Source organism: Hypanus sabinus, chromosome 5, assembly GCF_030144855.1.
Source record: "Hypanus sabinus isolate sHypSab1 chromosome 5, sHypSab1.hap1, whole genome shotgun sequence".
Taxonomy (NCBI): domain Eukaryota; kingdom Metazoa; phylum Chordata; class Chondrichthyes; order Myliobatiformes; family Dasyatidae; genus Hypanus; species Hypanus sabinus.
The window spans coordinates 14,439,854-14,466,460 of NC_082710.1; the positions used below are offsets into that span (position 1 = coordinate 14,439,854).

Below are 26,607 nucleotides of genomic sequence, written 5' to 3' on the forward strand. Positions count from 1 at the left end.
ATTACAGACTACAGTATGTACAAATACTTCATTGTCATCAAATAATTGATTCTAGAGCGAACAATCATCACAGTATTATTTGTTTCTGTGCTTCGTGCTCCCTGAAGTACAAATTGAAGTAAATATAATAAAAATTTGAATTATAAATCATAATTAGAAAATAGAAAAGGGAAAGTACAGTAGTGCAAGTCAGGTCCAGATATTTGGAAGGTACGGCCCAGATCCGGGTCAGGATCTGTTCAGCAGTCTTATCACATTTGGAAAGAAGCTGTTCACAAATCTGGCCGTACATATCTTCAAGCTCCTGAACCTTCTACTGGAGGGAAGAGGGACAAAAAGTGTGTTGGTTGGGTGGGTTGTGTCCTTGATTATCCTGGCAGCACTGCTCCAACAGTGTGCGGTGTAAAGTGAGTCCAAGGATGGAAGATTGATCTGTGATGTGCTGGGCTAGGTTCATGATCTTCTGCAGCTTCTTCCGGACTTGGACAGGACAACTTCCATACCAGGTTGCGATGCACCCTATAAGAATGCTTTCTACGGTGCACCTATAAAAATTAATGAGGGTTTTAGGTGACAGGCCAAATCTCTTCAGTTTTCTCAGGAAGTAAAGGTGCTGGTGAGCCTTCTTGGCGGTGGGCTCTGCTTGGTTAGACCAGGTCAGGTCATTTGTGATATTGACCCCAAGGAACTTAAAGCTTTTGACCTGTTCCACCTGCACACCACCGATGTAGATGGGGTTGTGCGGTCCGCTACTCCTTCTGAAGTCAACAACCAATTCCTTAGTCTTGCTGACGTTGAGGGATAGGTTATTGTCTTCGCACCATGTCACCAGGTTCTTAATTTCCTCTCTGTACTCAGACTCATTACCCAAGATGTGGCCTACAATTGTGGTGACAGCAGCAAACATATTGAGTTCGATGGAAACTTGGCTACACAATCTGCCATAGTCTACTGGCATATAAGTGATCAGATAAATACCAAGTTACTGCATTACACTGCCACTAAATATAGCACTGGCCTATCGTCATATAGCAAGTCTAGGATCATAAAGAGTCAGAGTTATGGAGCACTATAGCATAGAAACAGGCTCTTTGGTTCATCTAGTCCATGATGAAAGAGCTTTTCCCTTTATGGATGCTGCTTAAATACACACTGCTATTAGACGTTGGGACATCATGTTTTCCACCTGATCACAGAGATTCCTCATTTATTGAGAGCAAAACCCATACAGAAATAAACTAGGTATAACACTGTAAACATATATGGACTATTGGAAGTACGAATGAAAACCCCTACGTGGCACATTGCCAAGATAAAATGAGCAAAGGGGGCAAACAGATGTAGTTGGTCCTTACAAAAAAAAATTCTCTAGGGAATGCCAAGAGCTAACAAATGAACAGATTCTGAAGGATTTGAATCTCTGTATTTCTCATCTGTTAGCACACTGGGAAAAAAAGTGTTTGAAAATGGTTCCACTTAGATGCGGACAGGAAGGAGCTGTACGATTGGGATGGGGCCCATCCTAACAATTGGATGTTGAGATATATACATTCATGGAAGAGTTTCATGCCGAGGGCACAGTGAATTAAAACCAAAGTGCAATGAAATTTCTTTTTGCAGAGGGTGGTGAATCTTGAATTCTCTGCACTGGAGCATTGTGGTGGCTAAACCACTGGAGTCTTTTAAAATGGTGATTAAAAAATTGAAATATTGGGGAATTGAGGGTTTTGGGCAGATGAGATCTGTTGCACCTACAGGACGCACTGTCATCATCTGTGGAGATTGTGCCATCAACCAATGAGACCAATGGTGATGTCCTTCAGACAGTTCACAAAACTACTTTTACTACTAAGCTGCATGCGATTTGAACCTGTGATTTACATTCTCATGGTGAGTTTATGGGCTGATTGAGCGATCTAGCACTTTGCAGTTTTTGAGAGTGGTGAGGTTTGGGGCAGAGTGCACCGCCTAGAAGCCAAGAAGCCTGGAGAAGCGCAGGAGGCAATGATCAACCCCATTTCTCACTGATTAAAGTGTCAAGCAAGCCAGAAGTCAACAAGGACAATAGCAGAATGTGAGTGGCTGTTCAGTGCTGTCTCTTCCTGCACTGGATTGGTGTCTTTCTTTCTCTTCCTCTCCCTCGTGCTCACTGCTCCCAGACGAAGGTGCCAGGGTCTTGGGCAAAGCTTGATTAGCGCGGTTTGAGAGGACTCTGCAGTTCACGTGTTCCATGAATGTATATATCTCAACATCCAATTGTTAGAATGGGCCCCATCCCAATCGTACAGCTCCTTCCTGTCCCCATCTAAGTGGAACCATTTTCAAACACTTTTTTTCCCCCAGTGTGCTAACAGATGAGAAATACAGAGATTCAAATCCTTCAGAATCTGTTCATTTGTTCACGTGCAGTTCTTTATTGCTATTTTGGGCGATTTTGATTGAGGCAGAATGGTCTGCAACCAACGAAAGATACAGTGTTAAATTAAACTGAACTAAATGGAACATTCCCAGACACAGTTTCAAGGACTCCGGTTTGATGTTTTCTCTCCCCTCCCTTTTTTTTGCTGTTTGCACGATCTGTTTTGTTTTTTGCATGTTGGGTGTTTGATATTTTTTTTGAACAGGTTCCAAGGCCGTCTGTAGGAAAACAAATCTCAGGGTTGTATACTGCTTATATACTTTAATAATAAATGTACTTTGAATCTTTGACCTCAATGAGGCCCTCTTAATAACCACAGCAATTCAAAGGATCACAAACTCAAAGGACCTTTGTGCTCAAACCCACTCAGTGCTTTAAGGAACTTCAATTTTAACCTTCAAGTTATAAACCATTACCAGCTGTTGTCCAGGAAAAGGGTTTCCCCTCATATTTCTACCTCCTGTCCACTTCATGTCAATAACCTGCATTTCCATCCTTTAATCTGCTGATGGAAACACTACCACAGTCCTTCATCATCTTTATAATTCCATCACATTTCCCCACTTCCTCCTCTGTTCCAAGGATAAGCCCAGATTCTTCCATCTATCCTTGTAGTTTACACCCCTCATCCCCAGAGGAATTCAAATAGCTCTTACTCTCGAAGCTTCACTTTCTTCCTATAGTATAACAATCAAAGGTGGATTCAAAACTCCTGTTTCACTTCAGGTTCCTTAAAAATTCTGCACAACCACCCTGCATTTACTTACAAAATCCAGGATCCCACGCGCTTCCTTACCACGTTCAGCATGCCTTGGCACATTCAAAGATTCATAGACTTTTACACACACACACAACTAGATCCTTCATTAGGAAAGCAGCAGTCAACCACTGCATTTTAGCATAAAAATTAAGCATTGCCACACTAAATATGTTCTTCTAGTTTACCAACTCCACTACTGATCAAACCACAGCAAATGAATTCATTGCAAACCCACTTCCAAATCACTCATAGTACCTCTAAAGTGATGCAGCATAACCCAAGGTAGAGATTCTAAACTGGAGAAAGGATTGAAGGATACTTAATGCTGTTCCATTGTTTAAGAAAAGCTCTACAAATAAGCCAGAAAATTACAGGCATCAGTAATGGGAAAATTTTTAGAAGATATTCGAAGGGACTAAGTATTTGGATAGACATGGACTGACTAGAGATAGTCAGCAAGTTTGTGTGAGATTAGTCAAGAAGGTTCAGTCAATTCAAGAGGAAGTAAATTGGATTAAACATTGGCTTTGTGGGAGAAGGCAAAGAGTGGTAGTAAAGGACTGCCACTCTGACTGGAGGCCTGTAGCTAGTTGTGTACCACAGCGATTGGTTCTGTTAGCCATTTATACCAATGACATGGTATTGTGGTAAACTGGATCAGCAAATTTGCAGATGACACCAAAACTGGGCAAGAGGACCGAGAAGAAGACTTAAAAGCTTGCAATGGGATCTGAACCAGCTGGAAAAATGGGCTAAAAATAGCAGACAGAACTTAATGCACACAAGTGTGAGATGTTGCACTTTGGGAGGACCCACTGAGGAGTGCAGTAGAACAGAGGTACCTGGGAATACAGATCTATAATTCCTTGAACGTGGTGTCACAGGTAGACAGGATCGTAAAGAAATCTTTTGGTACATTGACCTTCAGAATATCGTGTACAAGAGTTGGGGAGGCCTAATGTGGAGTATTGTATGCATTTCTGGTCACCTTCCTACAGGAAAGATAAGAAGATTGAAAGAGTGCAAAGAAAATTTACAAAGATGGTGCTGTAACTTGGATGACCTGAGTTATAGGGAAAGGTTGAATAGGTTATGACTTCATTTCCTAGAACATAGAATATTGAGGGGAGATTTAATAAAGGTATACAAAATTATGAGGGGTAGAGATCGGGCAAGTGCAAGCAACCTTTTTCCACTGAGGTGGAGCGAGACAAAGTTCATGGGCCAAGAGTGAAAGGTGGAATGTTTAAGGAGAATATTAGAAGGATGGTGAGAGTGAGGAACGAGCTGCCAACACATTGGTGATACAGGTTTGGCTTCAACATCAAGAAAAATTTGCATAGGTTATTAGAATTGAGTGGTATGAGGGCTATCGTCTGGGTGCAGGTCAAGGGGACTAGCCAGATTAATGGTTTGGCATGGACAAGACAGACTGAAGGGTCTGTTCTGTGTCATTCTATAGCTCTAATAACAATTCTACTCAGAACAAAGGATGCATGAAGATAGGTAGTATTGTGGAAGCAGGGAGTCTGCAAAAGGACTGAGATTAGGAGAGTGGTCAAGAACTGGCAGACAGAATATAGCGTAGGGAAGTGCATGGTCATGCACTTTGATAGAAGGTGTAAGACAAACTATTTTCTAATCAGGGAGAAAATACAGAAATTGGAGGTGGGAAGGTACTTAAAGAGTCCTTGTGCAGAGTACCCTAAAAAGGGAACTTACAGGTTTAAGTCAGTGATAAAGGAAGCAAATGTGAAGTTAGCATTCATTTTGAGAGGACAAGAATATAGAAGTGAGATTGTAATTCTGAAAATTTTTAAGGTACTGGTGAGGCCTTACTTGGGAGTATTGTGAGCAGTTATGGGCCCCCTGTGCAAGAAAGGATGTGCTGGCATTGGAGAGTGTCCAGGAGATTCACGACCATCTCAGGAATGACAGGGTTAATGTAAGAATAGTGCTTGTTAGCTCTGAGGCTGCACTCACTGGAGCTTAGAAGAATGAGGGGGAACCCACTGAAAACTATCAAATACAGAAGGGCCTAAATAGAAGTGGAGAGGATGTTTCCTATACATAAAGAGAAAATCTGCCGATACTGGAAATTCAGAGCAACACACACAAAATGCTGGATGAACTCAGCAGTCCACCAGCATCTATGGAAAAGAGTAAATAGTCAACGTTCTGTCCAAAACCCTTCAGAAGGTCCTGATGAAAGGCTTCAGTCCAGTGTTGACTTGTTTACTCTTTTCCATAGATGCTGCCTGGCCTGCTGAGCTCCTCCAGCATTTTGTATGTGTGTTGCTCAGGATGTTTCCTATAGTGAAGGCAGTGTGGGGGGGGGGGGGGGGTGCAGTGAATCTGTGGAATTCATTGCCAGAACAGTGGAGGCCAAGTCATTGAGTACATTTAAAAAAAGGGTCATAGGATCTAACTGGTAAGGGTGTCAAAGGTTACAGGGAGAAGGCAGAAGAATTTGTTTTGGAGGGATAATAAATCAACCATGATGGACTGGCAGAATGGACTTGATAGGCTGACTGGCAATAGACAACAGGTGCAGAAGTAGACCATTCGGCCCTTCGAGCCTGCACTGGCATTTTGAGATCATGGCTGATCAATTACTATCAATACCCGGTTCCTGCCTTGTCCCCATATCCCTCGATTCCCCATCCATAAGATACCTATCTAGCTCCTTCTTGAAAGCATCCAGAGAATTGGCCTCCACTACCTTCCGAGGCAGTGCATTCCAGACCCCCACAACTCTCTGGGAGAAGTTGTTTTTCCTTAACTCTGTCCTAAATGACCTACCCCTTATTCTCAAACCATGCCCTCTGGTACTGGACTCTCCCAGCATCTGGAACATACTTCCTGCCTCTATCTTGTCCAATCCCTTAATAATCTTATATGTTTCAATCAGATCCCCTCTCAATCTCCTTAATTCCAGCATGTACAAGCCCAGTCTCTCTAACCTCTCAGCATAAGACAGTCCAGACATCCCAGGAATTAACCTTGTGAATCTACGCTGCACTTCCTCTACAGCCAGGATGTCCTTCCTTAACCCTGGAGACCAAAACTGTACACAATACTTCAGGTGTGGTCTCACCAGGGCTCTGTACAAATGCAAGAGGATTTCCTTGCTCTTGTACTCAATTCCCTTTGTAATAAAGGCCAACATTCCATTAGCCTTCTTCACTGCCTGCTGCACTTGCTCATTCACTTTCAGTGACTGATGAACAAGGACTCCGAGATTTCTTTGTATTTCTCCCTTACCCAACTCTGCACCGTTCAGATAATCTGCCTTCCTGTTCTTACTCCCAAAGTGGATAACCTCACACTTATTCACATTAAACGCCATCTGCCAAGTATCTGCCCACTCACCCAGCCTATCCAAGTCACCCTGAATTCTCCTAACATCCTCATCACATGTCACACTGCCGCCCAGCTTAGTATCATCAGCAAATTTGCTGATGTTATTTTTTATGCCTTCATCCAAATCGTTAACGTAAATGGTAAACAGCTGTGGTCCCAATACCGAGCCCTGTGGCACCCCACTAGTCACCACCTGCCATTCCGAGAAACACCCATTCACTGCTACCCTTTGCTTTCTATCTGCCAAACAGTTTTCTATCCATGTCAATGCCTTCCCCCCGATGCCCTGAGCTTTGATTTTACCCACCAATCTTCTATGTGGGACCTTATCAAATGCCTTCTGAAAATCGAGGTACACTACATCCACTGGATCTCCCTTGTCTAACTTCCTGGTTACATCCTCGAAAAACTCCAACAGATTAGTCAAGCATGATTTGCCCTTGGTAAATCCATGCTGGCTCGGCCCAATCCTATCACTGCTATCTAGATATGCCACTATTTCATCCTTAATAATGGACTCTAGCATCTTTCCCACCACCGATGTCAGGCTGACAGGTCGATAGTTCTGTTTTCTCCCTCCTTCCTTTTTTAAAAAGTGGGATAACATTAGCCATTCTCCAATCCTCAGGAACTGATCCTGAATCTAAGAAACATTGGAAAATCATTACCAATGCATCCGCAATTTCCAGGGCCACCTCCTTTAGTACCCTAGAGTGCAGACCATCTGGACCTGGGGATTTATCAGTCTTCTCATCACCGTTTCCTTCCAAATGTCAATCTTTTTCATTTCCTCTGTTACCCTATGTCCTTGGCCCATCCATACATCTGGGAGATTGCTTGTGTCTTCCTTAGTGAAAACAGATCTAAAGTACTCATTAAATTCTTCTGCCATTTCTCTGTTTCCCATAATAATTTCACCCAATTCAATCTTCAAGGGCTCAACATTGTTCTTAACTATCTTCTTTCTCTTCACATACCTAAAAAAGCTTTTGCTAACTTCCCTTATATTCCAGGCTAGCTTGCATTCGTACCTCATTTTTTCTCCCTGTATTGTCTTTTTAGTTAAGTTCTGTTGTTCCTTAAAAACTTCCCAATCATCTGTCCTCCCACTCACCTTAGCTCTATATTTCCTTTTTTTTTTAATGCTATGCAATCTCTGACTTCCTTTGTCAACCACTGTGGCCCCTTTCCCCCCTTTGAATCCTTCCTTCTCTGGGGGATGAACTGATTTTGCACCTTGTGCATTATTCCCAAGAATACCTGCCATTGCTGTTCCACTGTCTTTTCTGCTAGGCTATCCGTCCAGTCAACTTTGGCCAGCTCCTCCCTCATGGCTCTATAGTTTCCCCTGTTCATCTGCAACACTGACACCTCCGAGCAGCCCTTATCCTTCTCAAATTGCCGATAAAAGCTTATCATATTGTGATCACTACCTCCTGATGGCTCCTTTACTGCGAGATCGCTTATCAAATCCTGATCATTACATAACACTAATACTAGTGTTAGTATTAGCCTAATACTACTTCTGCTATGTCTTATGTCTCTCATGTAATATGACTTACTCTTTTCTTAGACCACCTCCATTATTCCATGCTATCCTCCGTTATGGGTGTCAATTTCGGCAAGAAGCTTTTCATTTGGGACTGATAGCTCTGCAGATCCTTATAGATGACATCTAATACACAAGAATAGCAAGGAGTAACAAGGGCACTTTAAGAAATGACGCCAGTCATAACCTGACTGGTACACTGGGAACAGTGACAATCTGTAATTAAAATTCAGGTAAGAGTCAACTATCATGGATTTATGATGGACAGGCTTGACAAGCTTGAAACAAAAGACTTAATGTTTTAGGGGAACCAAAAGCTGTGGAAAGAGGAATATCCAGGTTAGCTGAAGAATTAAATTACATGGATTTGAAGCCAAAATTATGGAAGTGGTTAAGAACTTTGTTGAGTGACAGTAATAACTATCAGTACTTGAGCTGGTAGGATGGAATTAGTGGCATCCAGCAAGGCAACTGCAACTATTCATTTGTAAATGACAGAACTGGAAGTTACATATCTAAATCTCTCAATGGCACAATGCTGGAGATCACTGCAATTTAATTCCATGTCCCTTTCAAAGTTGTTCATAGATTAATGAAATAGCAAAATAGATTATAATGTTGACAAATGAGGGATCATCCACTTTAAACAAGGCCATTATAATACACTTATTGATGAAAAGCATGAGGCAATGGTAGTTCAGGAGGCTTGGAGATGAACGAACAAATACTACAATGGCACAGATAGATGGAGAAAGATGTTAAAGATTCTAATTGAATGCTGTCCTTTCATTCAAATGTTAAAATACAATAAACGATAGAAAGTATGCACAGCCGTATAAAGAACCCAATTAAACTATATATGTCAATACCGAGGAACTAAACAGAAAATGCTGGAAACATTCAGCAGTTGAGCCAGCACTTGTGAAAATAAGTAGAGTTACAGACGTTGCAGACCTTTTAAGTGCTGAGCATTTTCTGTTCCTATTTCAAATTTCAAGCAAGTTATTAAAAAATTATTGTCATATACTGTGGAGCTCTGCACGCCCCCTTTAAGAGAAATTTGATGGGCTTTGGAATGTGTAATGCAGTCTTGCCAGAATGATAGGTACGTTTGATCTTAAATGAAAAGACTACATATAAAGGCCACATAAAAAGTACCAACATGTTCAGGAATGAAATTGGAAAATAGTGCCAGTTGGAAACTGCGGGATAAATGGTGCCAAGTCAATTTTATTTAATTCTGAACATTTTGTTTTCATAGTTATTTAGGGACACAGGAAAAAAAGGTAGAAACAATGGAATCCAGTAATAGACTATCCACTATCATACTCAATGGTGGAACAGGTTCAAGGGCTTATTAGCACTCATATATTATCTCAAGAGTTCTTGATGTCAAATGAAATAGTTAAATTTGCTCTTACCTACATATCGCCCACCAGGTTTAATAACTTTGGTACTTCGACTGCGGGTCTCCTCCTCTGCTTGAGTCATGCGCTCTCGAGTGATCAGATAAGAATCGTTTGTTGCACATATTGTAATTTTATCCTGTATGCTTCCAAAACAATCCAGCTCTGCAACACCATCACTAAAGGTAAAGTTTGAAATGTTAAATTAAACATGGTAGAAGCTGCAGTGAATTGTAGAAGCTAGAATTAAACTACATTTGTCATTCAATGTGTGATCTGAAAAGGCTTATTTAGAATACCTGGAGATATACTGCTGAACACAGTCAAAGCTTCCCTGAGGGTTATCTTTTCCAACATTGGATACATAAAAGTCAAAATTTCGTCCTTCATTATGGTTATCTGTTTTTGGAATCTTTATCAACTGTGGAGAAGAAAATAATTCATATTTTTGATGCGAAACAGGCTTCCCTTGGATAAATGAAAACACCTTTACTGCATAATGCCCGAAGAGCAATGAAAAAAACTAAAAAAAAAATCAGAGCCATTTACACAAAAACTAAACTAGCTGTCACCGATGGCTGAGATTAATATTCAACCAAATGAAATTAAGTTGCTTACTGGCACTCTAGCACCCATTCACATGGAAATACACACTCTCCACTGATTATACTAACGTATACATGCAATACCCCTAGTTTAATACCATGCTTTATTTTATTGCTATGCTGTTGGGCATTTCATTTTCTGCAGATTTTCTCAAAATGCAATGTGATCCTGTAATTATATGATACAATCAAGTAATTCAGTTGATTGACAAGTTAGGATTGCTGAATTTTCCAATAGGGTTTGTCTTGTTAACACTTGGCCAATAAGATGGCCTGGAACATACCAGAGGGAACCAGGGTAGCCATTTTCTAGAGAGCTGAAGGAAGAAGGAGAAAGAGTAAAGTATGGAGGATGGATGACAAATATAGCAGAAGAGCATAGTGAAATGCTCAGAGTCCATTTGAAAGGACAGATACTGCTGCTGGAAAACCCTCATGCAGACACGGACAATGTACAGATAACTTTTAATTAGCTAAAAAGGATCTAATGCTTCCCAGCATATATGACAAAGAAACTCTTCTTGGGCTTCCAGCCAGATACAAGTATTGATTATAACTGACGTTTTGATGACAAACTCTTCGGGGATGAAGATGTCAGAATTTGTCATCAAAATGCCAGTATCATGCCTATACCTGGCTGGAAGCCCGAAAGTTTATTTGTTTTAATTAGCTAGTTATCTCAAGACCTTGCAGAAAGTTTGACTTGACACCTTATCCTTGGATGTTGCAAACACATTTGTTTTGCTTGGACCGTACTTTCAGGCAGGATTGTTCAGTACCATGAGTAAATGAAGTGAAGCAAACTGAATTAACTATACAACAATGAGCTCCAATGATTAAGCACACACTTCAGGGTACTATATGTGGAATGAGCCCCTTCACTTACTGTATTTGTTAATAGTTTAAAATATCTTGTCAATACAATTTCAAGCTAAATTTATACTAGTGTGAGTTAAATTGTTTCCTGGTGAACAGTAAATTTGCACGGGTGTAACAGTCCTACTTCCCTTAAAGGAACATCCAGACCATATTTACTGTAACACAATTCTGGAGGGACTCAGGGGGCCAGGCAGCACCTAGGAAAAGAGCACAGTAAACATTTTGGGCCGAAATGTCGAATGTACTCTTTTCCTAGATGTTGCTTGACCGGCTGAGTTCCTTCAGCATTTTATGTGTTGCTTGGATTTCCAGCATCTGCAGATTTTCTCTCGTTTGTGCTCATAGTTACTGTAGACGTATTTATTGGAAATGGGCTTTGCATTATGGGTCATGCATTGTTGAGTTACGTTGATGTTAGTTTTTATTCACAGTAATAGCTAACTCAATACAAACCTATGGTGAGAGGGTTACATACAGTTTGGTAGCCATGTCCAGTATGTTATTTTACCTTGTTTTATCAGGATGAAACTGCCTCAAAAAGACAAACTAAATTTCATTGTCTAATATTATTACATTTTACCTTATTACATTGTCAGTTTAATATTATTTCTTCTTTTAATCACTATACCCATGTCTACCACTTGTTCTGTAGGGAATTGTTAATAGGAGATTTCTGCCACACAGACAATGCAGCAACTAATACAGAGATAGAGCTAAATTGTTCTCCAGAACAAGTTTCAATGCAAGACAGCAACAGTTGCCTACATGTTAGAAGCTGTATGCATACATCTGCTGATGCTTTTGGACACATCATCAGTGATGTTCCTGGAATCATCGGGTGTTTCAGGTCTTTCAACATCATACACCCTTCTCCAGGTGACCCAGCTGGGGCCAATCAGACCCCAGCTTGTGTCCAGATGGCTAGCTACACATGACTCTATGGCTCCCCTCTCTTGAGCCACAGCCACCTTGATCAAGGCCCTCTCTGCCGCATCGGTTGGCTCTCCTCTTCCTCTCTCCCTCAATGCCCAAATTGCTGTAGGCTCTGGCTAAGGAATCCCCTACAACCAACTTCCACTGGGAGACACCTCGCTCTCCATCCAGCTTGCCGGAACTTAGTGCACAATTAACCTACGAATTCGCACATCTTTACAAGATGTTTTGGGAGACCAGAACATGGAGAGGAAAACCACATGATCAAATAATGTATAAATTTCACACAGAATTACAGGTATAGCCCATCATTGGAACAAAGACATGGCAACTCTAAAAGGCGTTCCACTCCACAGTATAGGGAGAGATTAAATGAAAGTATAAAAATAAGATTCAAATGGAGAACTACAAATAACATGCATTGATATTTAAAATACAAAGGAAACACAGTGGATAGATTACAAAGTTCAACTGGCAAATACAGCTATGGTGTTGGTCTAATTGCACTTAAATTATGCTACCTACAAACATTGGGAAACACTCAATGCATAATCACATGCATTAATCACACTATTATTTAGAGATAAATTTAGTGGATAATGGTATGAAGTTTGGATAGCAGCTAAAGCAATTTAAAACATTTTATTATTCATAAAAGTCTATTATTCAGAAGGGACATAATTTCACATTTATTTGAGAAAGCTTGGCCTTCTTTTCCATCAAATTATATTACACCTGAACTTTGGTTGATGTCTTGTTGAATATTTCAGGTAACACCCCAAGATATCTCTACCCCTATGTGGAACCAAGCAATCAGTAAAGAATGAAAGGGATGAATGTAATTACACAATATCTTATCTGACTCCCCCACACCCCCCCAAACATTCCATTCACAATCTGTTGGAATTTACCAAGAGGAAATGTGTTGCAAAACAGGAACAATTTCAAATAAAAGTATCTTCCTGGAAATTGAATACTGAAATTTAACTATTCATTTAAAACAATTACAGAAGGTCTGTAGTAATAACATTTATAACAAACAGCTACAGCTATGCTTTTATAGACATCTCCAGTTTCAAGAATACACCCATTGTAATTGAGATTGTAAACAAAACAGAGCAAGATAAGGCTACCACAGCAAATGGGACAAGGTTCAGCAGAATTCACATCATGGAATAAGAGATCTCTTAAACTGTCACCATAAATTGTTTAAAAATATTAATCCCCTCACACTGTTAGTAGTAAACAGAGGGATTACCATTAATACCACCTACTGAGGTGCAAATCATTTTCTGCTATGTTGCAACTGCAATTAAGGAGCAATTTTAGGGTGAGTATTTGAGTACAGTCCAGCAAGCCTTCAATACACATTGTAATCTCTATTCCAGTAATTCAAGTGCATCAAAATCACATGGCAGTTCAATACTCAACTTTCCAAGTTGTAGAGTGTGGCATGATAGTATTATTTCCGTATGTTAATAGTGCATTCTGGCCAAAATCAGAGCTGTATTTTCCAATTGCACTTGGTAATCCATCTCTAGGCATATTTCAAATATTCACGCATCTCATTTGTAACTTTCCATTTAAAAAAATCTTTCCCTTTGCCACTTGGCCAACATTCCTACCAAAGGGGGAAGCAAAAGACAAGACATAGGAGCAGAATTAGGCCATCTGGCCCATCAAGTCTGCTCTACTGTTCAATCATGGCAGAGCAGACCTTTTTCCCCCTCCTCAACCCCAGTTCCCAGCATTCTCCCCATAAACTCTGATGCCATGTCCAATCAAGAATCCATCAATCTCTGCCTTAAATACACCCAATGACATGGCCTCCATTGCTACAGGTGGCAACAAATTCCACAAATTCACTACCCTTTGCAAAAAGTTTCAATGAGATCTCCCCACCCCCATCCTTCTGAATTCCAGTGAGTACAGACCCACAGCCATCAAACGTTCCTTGTATGATAACCCTTCCATTCCTGGAATCATCCTTGTGAATCTCCTCTGGACCCTCTCCAATGCCAGCATACTTTTTCTAAAATAAGGGCCTAATACTGTTCACAATACTCAATGTGAGGCCCCACCAGGGCCTTAAAAAGCCTCAGCATCACATCCTTGCTCTTGTATTCTAGACCTCTTGAAATGAATGCTAACATGGCATTTGCTTTCCTCACCAACTCAACCAGCAAGTTAACTTTTAGGGTGTTCTATACAAGGACTCCCAAGTCCCTTTGCATCCCAGATATTTGGATTTTCTCCCCCTTTAGAAAATAATCTTCACATTTATTTCTACTACATGACCATGAATTTTCCAACATTGTATTTCATTTGCAACCTTCTCGCCCACGCGAACACCACTAGTCACTGGCAGCCAACCAGAAAAGGATCCTTTTATTCCTACTCGCTGCCTCCTGTCAATCAGCCAATGCTCTAACCATGTCAGTTACTTTCCTGTAATATCATGGACTCTTAACTAGGTAAGCAGCCTCATGTGTGGCACCTTGTCAAAGGCCTTCTGAAAGACCAAATATAAAACATCCATTGCATCCCCTTTATCTATCCTACTTGTAATCTTCTCAAAGAATTCCAACAGGTTTGTCAGGCAGGATTTTCCCTGAAGGAAACCATGCTGACTGTACCATCTTGTCCTGTGTCACCAAATACTCCATCACCTCATCCTTAACAATTGACTCTAACATCTTCCCAACCACTGAGGTCAGGCTAACTGGTCTACAATTTCCTTTCTGCTGTCCTCCTCCTTTCTTAAAGAGTGGAGTGACATTTGTGAGCAACCACGTCAGTGTTGGTATTTTGAATTCCATCTGCAAGTATTTACTTTTGTATAGTTCTTTACTGAAGAGATGTACTGTTGATGCTGAGTTGAAAGATTCCACCTAAATACATAATAAATGGCAGTACAACGTGTTTAGAAATTAAAAACAACGTTAAAAGGGGAAATGTGGCAGGAAAAGTGACAAAGGAAAATGCAATTAATTATTTATATTGCTGCCAACAGCATGGTTTAAAAACACAAATAATGAAATTACTGGCATTTCAGATAAAGATCAATCTGCAATTTAACAATAGGTTGTTGTGTACTATTTTCCCATGTGTTTTTTTGCATTTACAGACCGTTTATATTAAACCTGCACAAAGTTTTTGTAACCTTCTGCAGATGTGGCAGGGACAAAAGGCAATCTTGAATACATTTGTGGCCAGCACTCCACAACTTAACTCTTGGCTTAACCAGAAACATATGACCCTTCACACTCAAGAACTGCTCACCATTCACAAGTGTCCAAGCTTTCATCAAGTCTTCTCATGGAGTACAGAAATTTAACAGACATTCAGCAAAAATAGCAAATTCTAACCAGGCTTCTTGCACAAAAAAATCTTCACTTAACAGGAGAATAAATACTTTTTGTCAATTTAACAAATATCAAAATGTGTTCAAATATTTACTTATGTCTGTTCTGAACTGCTTTTATGCTAAGACAGTGTTAGGAGGTTGCTCAAGTTTCAGGTTTACATAAATGTAGCCCAACAAACAACACTTCCAATTTATCAGATCAGATGTGTTCAAGTGCTTTGTTTGGCCAGGACAGAAACAAGAAAATTAATATAGAAATAACACCATAAACCCATGCCATGTTCTACCACAAGTCTATCATTATCAAAGTTGAAACAGTATACAATCATCAGCTTACTTTGATTGATAACATTATATATACACATGTCCCCAACTTAATATGAAATAAATCAGCTTCTGTAGCAGCTAAACAGCAAGTGACACTGGTCTTGGTCCTCTTAGATGTTCTTTATAGCATTGTACATTCACTATTTCTATATACATTTCTACAGACATTAAATTATCCAAAGCAAACATCAGCTTCAGACACTGCTTGTTGAACACCTCAAATTAACCAAATTCAAGTTGTCATTCAACTATACATGAATAGCCATGAATACAGCCAAACAAAAAACCTCGGCTTTCAATGTAAATCAATTTTGCATGCACTGTTAGCATCAGAAGGAAATACAGTGCACTGCAACCATGCTGACCATCATGCATTTTTACATCAATCCAACCATAACCCATTTTATCTTACCCACATTGTTAACTGACCCCAGAATCAACCACTCATCTATACACTAGAGGCAATTTACCCCAGTTAGCTGACCTATTAACCCATAGTTTTTTTTTGAGGGGGTGAAGAAATGGTATCTGGGAGTAAACCCACAAAGTCACAGAGAGAATGTACAAATCCCACACTGTCAGCACAAAAGGTCAAGACTGAATGCAGGTCAATATAGGCATGAGGCAGCAATTCCACTAGCCATGCTATTATCCCATTTTGTGTTTTTTTGATACAAGTGGTATTACTTTTCACTTAATTAAAAATTAATTAAATTACTTTTTCCCCCAGGCAACTTCCCGCTAAATAAATTTAAGAAATAAAAATCCCTTTGTCCTAGTCATTTCTTTCCTACCCACACTACAGCTTAAAAATAATTTTACTCTATAAAGAACCCAATAAAAATGGGGTGATAAGTAGTATTTATTCAGGACATGGACTTGCAGCAAAAGGCATCATTTAATTCCTTATAATACCCATTTCCTTTAAAATTGACTACAATCAAGAAATATCCTTAAGTTTTTTCTAAAGCATCACTTTTAAAAATATATGCACTTCACCTTCCTAATTTCTGTTCCAATTTCAACAGCGATTCCTTGGCATTTACTATAAACTTCCTTTTGATGTTTTCTATTTATGTTTTCTATTTAAGTTAGGCAATATCTAAGGAGAGTTAGATATGGGAACATATTTGGGAGGCAACACCAAACGTCTTCCTGGCTCTCATACTGATTTATCTACAAATATCCAGTCCACATCTACCAACTCATAACAGCCTGGTAAAATGTTCCTAACACACGACCTTTACACTTGCATTTATACCTTTTGCAAATTTGTGCCAAATCTAACTAAATCATGATAGCACATTCCTGTCACATTTCCATTTTACCTGGTTCAGTTCTTAAGATTAAATCCAGCAAGACCTGCTCTCATGGATTTATTTTTTTAAATGGCATGCAAAAAGTTCAGAAACATTAAAACATTACTTCAGTTGATGTTAATATTTGTCAAAATTTTTCTGCTTTAATTCCCTCATCTATTGAGGCTTCTCAGAATCTTGCATCTATATTTGCTCCTGCCAACACTGTTTGTATAGTACACTCTCAGAAATGTGTATGTCTTTTTTTTTTGGCTCCACATTTAACATATGTGGTTTCATTGATTACTATTTCCATAAACTTGTATGCAGCATCGGCAGATTTTCTCATTTGCGACTTACATCACCTCACTGTTTCCTTGCCAATGCAACTCCTACCTTGATACTTTTATCTCCTTAAAACCAATTTTGCTGAAAATCCTGTTTAATGGGGAATGCTGAACTATCCTTTTGTATTCAATAATGACCGTGGATAGTCTGATATCTATCAGTAACTTCAGCTCATCCACGTTCACAGGCTGTCTGCATAAAATCACTGTTGGTCTACTTGATCAATGTTTTCTTCTCCTTTCCCAGCCATTCTCCAATACTTCCCTTCCCCCAATCTTTACCACTAGCCTTGTGTCCCCTTTTTTTTCCATTCAATAAACCCCATCTTTCACAGCATTGCTCCCTTCTGAAACTGATGTTCCCATAACTGTCAATATTGCACAAAGGTACTTCTCCCCAAGGATTCTAGCCCCAACCACATGACATGCAATGATCTACTTTACACAAATGCTCCTCTGTCTATACAGGGTTCTATTACCTTGGAGATTAAAAGATGGTAAGATGGTCGTCATCTTGTCAACCATAACTTCACATGCATTTTCCTATATCGGTACTCAATAGCATGTGGCAAAGGCAATAATCTAAAGATTTTAATGTGGAGCTCTTTTTTAAGATCACAGTTGACAGTCTGCAATTTATCTAGAGGGCATCATACATAATCCACCTGATCCCCAACCAATGATAATCCCCAATCCTATGTTAATGTCAGCAATATCTTCAATCCTAGCACCACAAAAACCATTTACCATTTGGGAATCAAATCTGACCACAAATGTTTGTCTTACACCCTCCACACTTAGTTGGGTTTCAATCCCAACCCTTTAAAAGTTGTGGATTGGCTTAGGAGGTTTTCTCCCAAGTGAATTCTCAGGCTGAATTCAGAGGATTCTTGCATGAACACCCTCTCCCTGTATCTCTATCTCCATCTCTCTCTAACTGCAGATACTTCACCTGTGGCATGACCAGCTCCAGAAACATGAATTCCAAATGGTTGTACTTAATAATAGAGGGTGTATCTAACAAAAAGGTCACACACTGTGCAATGATGAAAATAGCTTTTCTGAATTTCTCCACACACAAGGACTTTGCCATGGCTTCATTTGCTGAAATAACTAAAAATTCCTCAGTTCTAGGTCACAATTAAACCACATATTTTTCTGAAGTTAAATAATCTCAATTTACAAATACTAATTTTTTTTAAAAAATGCAAATAACCAGACTAGCTAGACAGCATACCATGGTAAAGCTTTCAAACAGTACTTATTTAATTGTACTCTGCGACCTTTCCTAGTGGGGTTTTGTGACTAAGGCAGAGTCAGTAGTTGCATAGGGTTTAGAAGATCTATTTGGGATTCAAAGAGAAGAAAAAAAAATGTAAGTTAGTTAAGACAAGAACCTCAATTGTAATGACAAGGGCATGTGAAACTCAAGTGCTCAGAGATAGTTGGAATAGTCCAGGGGATTTAATTCTTGCATTTGAAAACATCAAGCAGATTTTGTACTAGTGCTCCCCAAAGACCCCGAACCACAAAAATCACCTAACTGCAAGTCCAATAGAAGCACCAAAGGCAAACCAAGCACAATGAAATCTTGTCAGGACATCAATTCTAGTTTTATTAGGTTGGGAAGATCAAGGAAAATAACTCAAAAGCTACTGTTCTGGTTTACATTTACTTCAGTAATCCTGACAACTGACTCAATTGGAAGAAGTGTCCAATTGTTACTTTTTATAGTACATAACAAAGCAAAATGTTCACATTTAGGATGCAAACGATGATGAAGAGTCTTGGCTCAAAATATTGACTGTTTGTTCTTCTCATAGATGTTACCTGATTTGCTGAGTTCCTACAGCATTCAGTGTGTGTTGCTATGCAAAATATATAGTTCCTTGTTATTTACTTACCAGTTCTCCTTTTTGATTGGCAATTTCATCTTTAACATAAATGCTCGTAGCAATTGGAAATGACTATTTCAAGGAGGAATTGACACACAAACTGAAAGCCCATTTGAGCAAACCCATTTAAAAATTGATTAACATTTATATAACTAAATCAAGTCAGCAATCTTTGCAGTTAAAACTTGGCAACCCTGTTTTACACGAGACGTAAATCCTTTCTAACTTGCTGTTGTGTTTTTACAAAAGCAACTGATTTAGGTTCCTGAAGTGGATAAAATTAAATTGACGAGATTATTTTTGTTTCAAATCTTTTGATAAAATACAATATAAACTCTGTTAATGTTTAAACCATTAAATTTTGGTGCATGTGAATTTACTGGAACATACAATGCCAAATCTTGCTGGCTATAACAAACATATGAATTAGAATTTGTGCTCAGCTACTCAAGCTAATAGTCATGAACTTGCATACATCTGCTTAGTTAGGGATGGGGTGGGGGGGGGGGGGGGGGGAGGAATGGGAGAAAATCAGCCACCATATTTGCTTGATCCAAAAGTACCTGACAATTATATCTAATGTCACAATCAAAACATCCAATGATTCAAAAATAGTGGAAAACTATTTTTGTTTATTACAAAATTCAAGGTTTTCTTACCCCTTGAAGTCCTTGGAATTGTATTGTTGGCTGAGAAATAGATGAATTCTGAAAAGAAGAAACAAGAATGAGTTTCAAGAATTAAGTCAATACAAAATGCAGGAAATGCTGCCTGATCGAGTATTTCCAGCATTTTGTTTTATTGTCAAACTTGCTTTTGTGAGTAGTTAACTATTCAAAGTTCTATTTGCAAGATATTTTCTAAGTAATTGCAGTTTCAAGGTGAAACTTTACGGTGACAACATGCATAGCAAGTAAGAATACCCAAGAGACAGAAAATTTAATACCATTGTGCCAGAAGACTTGTGCAACTGAGAAGCAGAGCAGGCAAATGTATTTCAGGAGGGTAGAGGGTATTGGGACTGATACTAAACAAATTATTCAGCTGACAAAAATACCCTATGCAATCGTATCTTTGCACAACGGTGGAATTTCAGTTTTGGATTATGAATTGTACGTATGGAACAGTTTAGCACAGGGACAGACACATCAGGCCAGAATGTTGTGCCAAACAAATTAGATTAATCAAATGCCCAAATAAACTAGTCCTTCCTGCATATACAATGTCCATATCTTTCCATTTCCCTTAGACCAAAAGGCATGGTAGAATTAGGACATTTGGCCCATTGCATCTGCTCTGCCATTCCATCCTGGCTGATTTATTATCCCTCTCAACCCCCTTCTCCTGCCCTCTCCCCACAACTTTTCATGCCTTGACTAATCTAAAACCCATCAACCTTAAATATACCAAATGACTTGCCCTGCACAGCTGGCTGTAGCAATGAGTTCCACAACTCCACCACCCTCTGGCAAAGGAATTTTTTTTTCTCATCTCAGTTCAATAGGGACTTCACTCAATTCTGAGTCAGTGCCCTCTGGTCCTAGACTTCCCTATTATAGGAAACATCTTTTCCATATGCTCTATAACCAGGCCTTTCAATTTTCAGTAAGTTGCAATGAGATCCTCCCTCATTCTTTTAAACTCCAGCAAATATACGCCCAGAGCTCCTCATATTAACCCTTTCATACTTGGACTCATTCTTATGAAGCTCTTCTAGACCCTCTCCAATGCCAGCACATCTTTTCTTAGAAAGGGGCCCAAAACTGCTCACAGTACTCCAAGTGCAGTCTGCCCAATGCCTTATAAAACCTCAACATTACATCTTGCCTATGTGTTTTAGTCCTCTTGAAATGAATACTAACATTGCAATTGTCTTCCTTACCACAGACTCAACCTGTAAGTTAACCTTTGGGGAATTCTGCACAAGGACTCCCAAGTCCCTCTGCATCTCCCCTTTACATTCCTTTGCCCATCTTGAAGCCTCTTGAATGTCTACCATATTTGCCTTGCTCAACACCTCAGGCAGCACATTCCTTGTACTCACCTCAATGTAAAAAGAATATGCCCTGCACATCTCCTTTGATCTTGTCCTCTTGCAACTTAAATGCATGCTTTGTGGTATTAGACATTTCACCTCTGGGATAAAAGTACTCTATCGATACCCCCCAATCTTATAACCCTCTGTTAGATCTCTTTTTGATCTCTGCAGCTTTATAGAAAACAACCCAGTTGTCTAACCTCTCTTTATAGCATATGCCCTGTGCTCTAGGCAGCATCACTTTCTGTGTCCTCTCCAAAGTCTGATATCTTTCCTATAATGAGGAACTACAACTGGATGAAAAATACTAGATGGAGTCTAACTCAAGTTTTATAAAGTTGCAGCACAACTTCCTGACTCTTGCCTCTATTCCTCAACCAAGCATGCCACACACCATCATTCACATCTCCTAGCACATGTTCTTTGCATTATTCTTGAGTGGTTCTACCTTCTCCCTACTTATCCTACTGCTCTTGATGGATGCATAAAACTGCATGGGATTCTCTTTAATCCTACTTGCCAAGGACTTTTCATAGCCCTTCCTAGTTTTCCTAATTCCCTTCTTGAGCTCTTTTCTAGCTGCTTTAGAATCCTGAAATTGTTTGATTTTAGCTTCTTTACATGTATCTCCTTTTTCCTAACTAAATTCACTATCTCTCAATGTCCCTTACATTGTCTTTCCTTAACTGAACACACCTATCTTGTCTGTGCAATTGATCTTTAAACACCTTCCATGCCAGATGTGGATTTGCCCATAAACAAATGTTCCCAATTAACTATCTCTAGTTCCTGCCCAATAATCTTGTAATTTGCCTAGCTCCAAGTTAACGTTCTCCCAAAAAGTCTATACTTATCCTTATCTATAGCTATGTTAACACTTAAGTTATACCCACTGTTCCCTAACTGCTCTCCGACTGAAAGCAGAGTAACCTAGCCAGGCTCATTACCCAACACCAGATCCAGTATGGCCCTCCTCTGGTGGACTCACTGCCTATTGATTTAGCAAACCTTCCTGGATGCACCCAAGCTAAGCCTTGTTTAAATTTTCCACAAGGAAGTCCCAATCTATTAGCTGAGTTCACCCACAACAACTGTTTTTTCACTTCCACAAAATATAGTAAGCAGCAGCCAACCCAAGTCTAAGGAATTTTTATCCATAAACTAATAAGGAATACAGGGAATATCTTGTGCCAAAAGAACAATATTTCTTCTATACCATTAACTAGGAAGTAAAGCTGACTGGGATTCCCTTTTCCAAAGCATTAACTTCTTGCTAGTCTATGGAGCGTGAAAGTGTCACATACACTCCTGTGCCTGATCTAAACAGCCAATGTGCATGTATACAGGTCCTCCCCAAGTTATGAACTGTTTGCAAGTCAGAACCAAATTCCCACATAGGGACCATCCCTGCAGTTCCACAACCACTAGCAAATTCATCTAGTCTGACTTGCAAATGGTGGTTTTTACATGCAGCCTATATAAAAGTCAGGCATTCTTAAACCCAAAAGCATCCTGTGTTGAAATACTCAATGATGAAATCTAACAGATCAAAACCTATGGGAACTGGAAACCTGAATAAAACCGAACGCACCAAGTTTTGCAATCAGGCAACATGTACAAGTATAGAATTTCAGCTTTATGACTTTGCAACACAATTTATGTGCAAGGTCATCAACCACAAAACGTTCTCCCTGCATAGATGCTACCTTTTAGGTTATATTATAGCTATCTTGCTTGTTCATGCATGATGCACAAGCAATCCTAGCAGTTATTACAAGAGCAATAGATGAGAATGAATACATCAAAATAACAATCAGCAAGGCACTTTATGTGGTCCCACATGGTGGGCTGGCCCACAGTCCAGAAGTTTCAAGCACATGCGATGCAAGCATACTGCATAATTAACTTCAAAACCGACTTGGTCATGAGAGGCAACATGCAATGGTGAAAAGATGCTTTCCTTATTGGAAATCTGTGACCAGTAAAATACTGCTGGAATAGTAACTAGGATGTAAATGCAGGCACTGTGTTTATTAAGTTTACAGATGGTACAAAAGTTGATGGTGTGGACAGACAGGAAGTTTGCCTAAGATTACAGCAGGATAAGAAGTTGAACAGTGGTTGAAGAGGGAATTAATTACAAGTGTGATGTAATGCATTTTGGAGCATCAAACAGTAAATAGCAAGGCATAAAGGAAAGTTGAGGGACCTTGGGGCTCAGGACAGGAGGGTGAGTGATGATTTGACAGTATATTAAAATTAAGAGGTATAGACAGGTACGTATTTTTTCTCATCATGGCAAGGGAATAAAAACAAGTAGTGATAGGTGTAAGTCAAGAATAAGGACATTTTACAAGGATTTGAGGGAAAGCTTGATACCCGAGCTTACTGCCAGAAGTGGTAGTATAATCTCAATCACTATATCTAAGACACACTTATATAGACAAGAAACAGGACACAGACCTAACATGGGAAAAATGGGATTTTTGCAGATATGCAAAAAGATTGTCATGAACATTGTGAGCTGAAGGGCAGATTTTGTGCTGCACAACTCTTATTCCAAGACCAGATAACACTTGCTAATTGACTTGGAAACACTGAGGCAAATACAGAGCTTTTGTAACCCAAGATCAACTCCAAAGATCACACACAACTTTAAGACTGCCATGCTACCTTTGTTATTACTTTCCATTTTATTTGGAATCCAACATAAAAATTCAGAAATTGCAAACTCCCACAATTGTGGAACTTCCTTAAAGTTTTACTACACAGATGTCATTTTTTTTCCTATCTTAAAACTATATTGATTCTTGAACATATCTGAACAGTGTGCTAAAAGTTGCTTAATGAACAGAAGCTACTTGAAACCATCACCATAGCTCAACAGAATGCAGAGACATCACATATTTTCTGTATTGATTCTGCAAGCTGTCAAGTATTTCTAATATTTTTCTATAAAATGAATAAAATTATGACAGGGAAGGAGACTTTTTTAAAAAAAATTGTTAAAAACAATAATGGGATAATAAAAAAGGAAAATTTTCCTTAACCAGCTCATCCAACTGTATATCCCATCTCTAAAATGTTGAGCTCAGTAATCCATTCCAAATGTTAGTAGCTTGAGTAGGGTCTATTTTAAACACAGTGTTCATGACTTTTAAATTTGTGGCCTTCCATCCTCAACATTGTAGCCATGACTTTTAATATATGCATATTTAAATTACATCACAATGAAGTCACCAGTAAAAATTATTCCATATATCAAGGACAGTTTCTCACATTTTTCCTCATAATTCATGCTCTTTTTGATTTGAAATAGTTCCTGCTTGCTACTTGCATTCTTCCAACAATTAGAACATAATCTTTTTTATAAATTATAATCCATTGTTTAAATATCAAAAATGCAGTTTTTATATGACTCTCCCATTTCAAGTATCAATAGTCATTCCCAGTATTGAAGTCATATTCTTTCCTGTACATTGTATGCTAGAATTATATTTAATTAAATTTCATTAGTCATCCATTCTCAATTACTCAAGTCTCAAGCTTGCTGGTTAAGTTTAAACTTGAAGATGGCCAAGTTTACTCTTGGTTAAAATATATTCGCATAAAATCAGAATTTAGAGTAGGCAGTATTTACTTTCACACTACAGTAAAGTATATGGAAATGTTTTCCATTAATTTTGCATGAAATAAACTCACCATCTTAAACCAGCCTACAACAATTGCTTTGATTTATTTAACTGTTGCGATAATTGCAGTCTAAGTATATTTGCATATACAGTGGATTCCAGTTAATTGGGCAGCTGCTTAACTAGGACAACTACTATAGAACAAAAGTAATCAAGAAAATACTGTAAGCTGGGATTCCCTTTGCTTGTCTGGGACACCATGTCATTTAATTGGGGCAGGAGACAGTTGCCGAATAGTTTCCAACTAGCATCAGTACTGTGAAAATGAAACAATTTCACTACTTTAACAAGTTAGAAACTACAATGAATTTGATCCAATCAACAATTATGTTGAATGTTACAATGAAAGTGAAGATATGGAGGATATAATTGTCAAAAGCATTGTATGAAAGCAGTCCATTATCTGCACTAGGTGTCTACCCTAATTTTGTTCATTTACAGTCAATTAAAAAACCACAGCAGCATGTAAGTTGTTGCCATATTGGAAAATGATAGTGAGATATGCTGTAGTTGACTCCACATGCTAGGACAGAAAAATACACATTTCACCAGGGTATGTGTCCCACTGGGCATCCTTGCCTATTTCAGCCCACCTGTTAAAAGCAGTGTACCCCAGGGTGTGACCGCTGTTGCATACAAATGGCTACTTGGAGTGACAAATGAGAGTTAAGTGCCCAGTGGGGACCAAAGGTGAATGAGCTGCCCCAGAGTGGACATGACAAGCCCCTTCACAAGCAGTGCTACCCCTCCCTGGACACTCCATACACAGCAGTGTAGACTGGATGAATTCCTCTTGTCAATAACTTTAGCTTTATGGTACCACAGTAGAATTGGTAATGTAACCTGCTCTTATTTCATTTACATAAATAATTTATTACTCTTAATTAGTAGTTAGTCTTTTTTTTAAAGACAAGTATACTTTTAACTATTTCCATGAAACTTCAGTTAAATGGGCAGCTGCTTAATTAGGCCAAAATGTACTGGTCTCAATTAATCAGAATCCACCAGTCCAAACTGGAAAGACACATTATGCTTGAGATACTGCCTGTCATATATACAAATACCTTAATGATTCTGCATGGGAAAAAATTAGACTAGCCTCCAAAAGGTTAACCTGTCCTCATTTTATAACATTTTGCATCCACGTTAACTCAAGTTTGCCTAATCAATAACCAAATGGGGATATTATGGACAAAGATCAATCCACAAGTTTTGTTAGCCATTCTTATGTGCTCATTGAGAAACACATCCCCAACTTTGTTACAGAACAGCCCTAAAAATAACAAACCATTTGTACATTTATTCCCTCCACCCCCTCCGGCTTTATTAAAGTATGACATTCCTTGACTAGCCTCTAAAAATATTAGAAAGTTCATTTTGTTTAGTTTTCAATCCACCTGATGAGAAAAGCAAAGTCATAATATTTTCTGCAAATTTTGCCAATTCCATTCACTTTCTCCTTGCCCCAGAATAACCAGATGTGGAAAATAATTAGGCCACCTCAACTTGTAATAGACTGAACACAGCAAATATCTTTCCTTCTAAATGTGACAGTTCAGTGGCAAGTTTAAAGGAAAAAAAACAGAAGCCTGCCTCAAATAGCTGGGCCAACTGCCATTTAGAAACTAGGGTATCCAAGGAGAACGTTGTGTTCTTACGATATTTACATGAATGGTGAAGTCGAGCAAAAAAATTTGCACTGGTGATCTTTACATAAGGTAAGAAACAA

The 26,607-nt window shown here is 39.0% G+C and overlaps 1 protein-coding gene across 1 annotated transcript in view; it reads right to left on the reverse strand.

The window, feature by feature from the left end:
- ell2 (elongation factor for RNA polymerase II 2) overlaps positions 1–26,607 on the reverse strand; it is a 73,861-nt gene that overhangs the window by 35,002 nt on the left and 12,252 nt on the right. The window contains exons 2-4 of the mRNA XM_059969425.1: positions 19,808–19,855; positions 9,797–9,918; positions 9,513–9,676 (exon numbers count right to left, since the gene is read on the reverse strand). Of these exons, the coding sequence (XP_059825408.1) occupies positions 9,513–9,676; positions 9,797–9,918; positions 19,808–19,855 (334 nt within the window). The remainder of the gene's footprint in view (positions 1–9,512; positions 9,677–9,796; positions 9,919–19,807; positions 19,856–26,607) is intronic.